Below are 6,000 nucleotides of genomic sequence, written 5' to 3'. Positions count from 1 at the left end.
TATTATAATAATATTGTATCGATATAATTATATTTATTATATTGATAATAATATAAAAATTAATATAATTAAATATTAATATAATTTTATAATTCTAATATTATTATCTATAGTGTATTATACACGTTATGACTAACTATATAATGTATTCAATATAGTATATTTATTTAATATAATATAATATTAATTATATATTATATTGTAATTATATATATTATAATATAATATAATATAATATAGTCGTAATTTTTAACTATCTACAACAATTCAACCTCATAATTTATCAAACGCTATTACACTGATTTTGGAACCAACACAGCTACTATAATTATAGTTTACCAAACACTCAGCTGCTTTTTGTAACAGTTGCTTCTTCCTTCAGCACAAGTAAAAGTAATTTTTTCAAAATCTACAGCACTACCAAACTAAGCCAAAGTCCAGACCACATAGTCCTAAAGTGACACCCCGAATGAAAATATTGTACCTATCTAACCTGGCCCTAAAGGAAATAGAGTGAGCCTAATTTGACTCTAAAGCCTGAAAGGCTTGAGGCTGTGATTTTATAAGATATATTTTTTAAAAAAAATTTAAAAAAAGGTATTTGGGTTAGGCCAGGCGGGCCTGAATAAGCTTTCATTCTTGAAATCTCGACTCGACCACGGCCAATAGTAGGGGTCTCAAGACGGCCCATTTAGCCTAACTGAAACTTACAGCTCTATTATATATACATATACATTTATTGTTTTTGGGAAATAAGCCTTAGAACCTTACTTTTAGAACAACGATGTAAGGCACGCCATTAATACAACAATAACAAATATAAGCCTTAATCTCAAATTAATTAGGGTTGGCTATATGGATTTCTCGTTTCCAATCTACTCTATTAAACACGAGACCCTCATGAAGCCCTAGATCTTGAAAATCGTGCCTAACTACGTCAGCCCAAGTAATTCTTGGTCTACCTCTCAGTCTCCTAGTACTAGATATTTGGATTTTCTCCCAAGCACGAACATGTGCATCTAACGATCTACATTGTACATGCATATACCACCTCAGACGGTTTTTCCACACCTTATCTTCTATTTGAGCTACACCTACTTTACTATGAATAACTTCATTCTGTATACGATCCATCCTCGTATGGCCACTCATCCATCTGAACATACGCATCTCCGCCACACTCATCTTGTAGATTTGTTGTCTCTTGATGGCCCAACATTCACTATTAAGGCACGCCATTAATATATATATATATAGTAAGTTTGTGACTTATAAGTAGGATTCACATTTTATTAGCGATGTATTTAGTATTAGTGGTGCCTCTAAGTATTTTTTAAGAGATAATTAATTTTTTTTTTTTGTTTTTATCATAAGTGGATAATCAATGACGTTACTGCATACAATGAAATGACGTATTAAGAACAAAAAGGGCCAAAAAAAAAAAGAAAAAGAGAGGGAGAAGAAAAGGTTTTCCTTGGAGTTGGAGTACTTTTTTTGTTGTTTTTTTTTTCCTTCATTACTTAAGTCTCGTTCATTTCATCAATTTTAGTTTTTAATTTTAAGTTTTTATAGTTTAAAGCTCTCAGAAAGGGTCACATATAACTTTTTTACTATAATGAAAAACTTTTAAAAAATATCACATCTCAACTTGAATTGAAAACTCAAATCCGCGAAAACGCGGCCTTAATACTTTTATGATCTTCTATTTCACGTGGTAGGGAAACAACATTAGCTAATTATATACATGCATGCATCATGCATATGTGTGCTTGTGTAAAGAAAAGGCTGCTATAGTTTTTTGTTTCTTTTTTTTTTAAGAAATAAAGAAAACAAAACTTTTGTCAATTTGTTCAATGCATGATTATGAAACGTATTTATTTTTTGAGGATATCAATTAATTTTTTAGTTAACATGCTCACTTAATTGTGAATGTAATTCAAGATAAATTGAATAATTTATAAATACAGTCTATTTTCTGAATTGCAAGTTATACAAACGAATAAAAAGTAGATAAAACAATTTTGGATCGTGATGTACATTTTATCCATTAGTTTAATTAGTACAACATTTTGACATAAGTAATATTCACTTTGCTGCTCACACACACACACACGTAAGTGTGTGTGTGTGTGTGTATTGCAAATATGTGTCAAGTTAAGTTTAGAAAATGTCGCAAGTTTTGTGACTAATATCAACAACAACAAAAAAAGGTTTTGTGCAACGGTCATGACAATATGGACGTGTCAATATCATATTGTCGGCAATAATTACAGTATAACACTATAAATGCTTGTAAATAACGTAAAGAACAAAGTAGAAAGGACACCTTTGTGTGTGATTGCAGGCTGTGGGTCTCAAGTAAAAGACACCTTTTTTTTTTCTTTTTCAGGAACTGACACTTTGATTCTGAAAATCTTTGCATTCTGGTTCCATATATAAACACAATATTCAGTGTGAACAAACTAGAAGTAGGTAAACTAAAAGATGATAGATACGAATTATTCACCATTTGAGAAGAGAGAGGGTACGCAGTACTACTGTCCACTATTTTCATGTTTTTGTTTTCTAATAAGTTGTATTACTTCGTATATGTTTCGCGTGACTCTTGTATTTTGACTTTCTTTTTATTAAGATTTGTATTACATTATATCATGCTAATTATTTATCACTGTAGTGTATTCAGTATTGAACTTTTAAAAGATAAAATTTAAACATCATCGCACGACACTAGCTTTAACCTCGACTTCACCTTAGGATTGAGAAAGGGTTCGAGATCAGGGCTGTGGATCGAGACGGGGATTGTATTCGAGTCTGGATTGTAAGACTAGGTTTGGGAATGGGGATGGGGTATGCGACTGGAACCGTGTTCCACAATTAGAGTCGGGATCTAGGACCATAATTGGAATTAGGGGTGATAATTCGTGTTAATGGATCATGTTCGTGTCAAATTTGTTTATTAAACATGTCAAAAATGTCAACCCAAACACGACTTATTTATTAATTGTGTTAATCGTGTCAACTCGCTTAACCCAATTAAAATAATATATTGAATAAATAATTTATATAATTAGAGTTTATTTAACACGATTATGGCACGTTAACAGTTTTATTGGTCTATTTATCCTTTTTTTTATTTTAAGAAAACAAGTAAAATCTATTTAAAAATTCATGTTAATTGTATTTAATACACATATAAACTCTTATATTATGTCATATATAATTAATTTACAAATAACACATATTTAATCATGTTGATTTGGGTCACTTCGTATTAGAAGGTCAACCCTAATCCAACCCATTTATTAATTGTCTTCATCATGTCAATTCGATTATGACCAAAACCTATTTATAGTAAATTTAAACCCACTAACTTTTTGCTAGTTTCGAGTCATGTTGTAGTGTCATGACCAAAAGTGTCACCCCTAGTTGGAATGCAGGACTTGGGCTAGGGGCTGTCTAGGTCTAGGATTGGGGGTGGAGAGTTTAGGATAAAGGTCGGGGTTTAGTATATCAGAACTAGGTTTGTGGTTCAGGTGTCTACAACTTGGGACAGGGTTGAGATATGCACCTGAGTGGGGTTGGGTCAGAGACGATGTTAGGGTCAATGTTCGGGTCCAGGTACCAGGGTTGGTGTTCGAGATCAGCATCATGATCAAGGTTGGGACACCCAACCTCGACCCTCTTTTTTCTATCTTTTTTTTTGTTTTTTTGTTTTTTTGTTTTTTTGCAAATTTCAATGGTCGTTAAGGTTGAAATTTCTCATGTATTGAGTATGCCTAATTACTCTGCCATATTTGGGCACGAATTTGAGAAGCTTTTTCTCACAAAAATTTTCAACTTACTTTTGTTTGATAAAATGGTGTAACAACATTTTCAAATTTGCATCCATTTGTGCCTAGTACAATGGGGGGACATCCATTGTGGGAGAAAAATTCGAACACCACTTTAAGAGCTTGACATATCTTAATTGTCATATAAGATTGAAGGGAAAGGGATGTATAGTGGATTTTCACATATTCTGTAGTTGTAGGGTGAAAATGTCAAATCTTAATATCTAGGAAACAAACAATATTGTTTGGTGGAGACTTTAAAAACTAGGCCCATTGAAATTTTGACAACTTGGACATAAAGGTAGAATTTTGACACTTTTTATAAGTTTAAGTGGGTGAGACATATTTAAAAGTTTAGGGGTCACTTCACGTTTAAGGATGGCATTATATCCCCTAATCCGGTGGTGATGAGGAATCGTTAATGAGGTTGAGACAGTGGTGTACACAACTTGTCCCAGAGTTGGGATTGGGGCAAGAACCCTGTACCACCTCGATATACTTAAGTTAGAAAGTAATTCCATGTTAATTCATTTTTCAAATGTATTTAGTACTAACCTTAATCCTAATATTGTTCTCTACATATTTTGTTAGATTTTTTGTTTCAAAAGATTACTGATTTTATATTTGATTCAAGATAAGTTTTAATTTTTTAAAATTTTCATGGTGGGAATTAGGACATGCATGGAAAAAGCTCTTCCAACGGGGATTCCCCGACTCCATCTCCGCCCTCTTCTTAGGCAGGGATGGAGATGGTTTTGGGGGCAGGAAGTTATGGAAAAGCATACCCCAACCCTATCCTGCTGCCATTGAAGGGAAATTTGTAAGAACTCGTGCTTTAAACAACCCCATGAAATATAAGCTCAAAATGGGCAGCAGAAAAGAGAACTGATAAGTTAAAATTGGTATCATTAAGCCGAAGAGGCCTTTTCTATAGTATACGGGCCGAGCTCATTGACCAGATAGTCAAATGGCAGTTTTGGAAAGCAAAAGATGTCATATAGCATAACATTGGTTACGTTACTCAAAATACCTTCAGAAAGGTGCTCCAAAAACATTTTGCAATCCACTTAATCGACAGCAAATAGTAGTTTAAGCTATACGGTTATTGTAAAGCCAAAAAACTAGAGGGTAAAAGCTCTTCACGAAGAATAAGCTTTTTGATTCTGAAATAGTATCTTGTTACTAATATGAATGAGACGTATAGAAACGAGGGAAACGAAAAGGCTAAAAGAAATACTATGAACAACAAGAACATATTACGTTAATATCGTATGTTTATCCTGAGTGGAAAAATGTCAATCTTGTAGCTCGAGCAGTAAGAGACGGACATGCGTGATACTTGCACGCTACTGAGGTGCTACGACTTGTTTCGATTACTAGAACCTCCAGATGAAACGGTGTGACTTATAATACGAATTCAGTGATGAACTCGGAAAAGCCCTGCCTAGCTAGACATCATGACTTGCTCAATAGCTTGAAGTGCTTGGTTGGCGAAAAAACGGACATCAACATCCGGGTCCTCGCTGAGCTCAACCAAACATGGACGAATTGTCTTCTCTACCACCTGGATTTAAAAAATCCCCAGTTCAGAAAAAGGAAGCAAAACATAAAAATATGAGAACGAGGAAGCAATACCAGTTATTACAAATAAAAGTATTCAAGTAAATTGTTGACAAACAAGGTGAATAAGAAACCTCAAAAAACCCCGCAAGCAAAAAAAAAAAAAAAAAAAAAAAAAAAAAAGAAGAGAAAAGAAATCAGATACTTACAGATTGATCAACTATTGGGATAAGGGACTGCAGCACCTTTGCCACATTAAACTTGATGTTGGGTACTCTGAAGGGAAACTTCAGTCAAAATCACCACACTAGATCACATCTTTACTAATTAAAGGATATAGACAAAAGAATCGCAGATACCTGTCCTTTGATGCATTGATGACAACTGGAAGTAGTTTTGAACAAGTGATTTCTGAACCCACGACTGGTGCAAGTAAGGCAATTGCACGCAAGACGGTCATACGATACAGATAATGTGGGTTGTTGATCATCTCCAGAACCTGTCCACATGACATATCAATTTCACCTGCTTAGTTTCTAAATAAACAAAAGTTGATTTAACAACTGAACTAGAATTCTAGTAACCATGAAAAACAAAGTAAGCAGAAAGA

General features: G+C 33.6%; 1 protein-coding gene across 3 annotated transcripts in view; it reads right to left on the bottom strand.

Moving 5' to 3' along the window:
- Positions 1-4,984: 4,984 nt before the first annotated feature.
- LOC21391250 (serine/threonine-protein phosphatase 2A 65 kDa regulatory subunit A beta isoform) overlaps positions 4,985-6,000 on the bottom strand; it is a 29,164-nt gene continuing 28,148 nt past the window's right edge. For all 3 annotated transcript variants that reach the window (XM_024169743.1, XM_010104534.2, XM_024169744.1), the window contains 3 exons: positions 5,750-5,889; positions 5,600-5,666; positions 4,985-5,394 (listed from right to left, as the gene is read on the bottom strand). In XM_024169743.1, the coding sequence (XP_024025511.1) occupies positions 5,275-5,394; positions 5,600-5,666; positions 5,750-5,889 (327 nt within the window). In that variant the 3' untranslated portion in view covers positions 4,985-5,274. The remainder of the gene's footprint in view (positions 5,395-5,599; positions 5,667-5,749; positions 5,890-6,000) is intronic.

Source organism: Morus notabilis, unplaced genomic scaffold (assembly GCF_000414095.1).
Source record: "Morus notabilis unplaced genomic scaffold, ASM41409v2 Scaffold349, whole genome shotgun sequence".
NCBI classification, from domain to species: Eukaryota; Viridiplantae; Streptophyta; class Magnoliopsida; order Rosales; family Moraceae; genus Morus; species Morus notabilis.
This window is presented reverse-complemented; position numbering and strand designations above follow the sequence as displayed.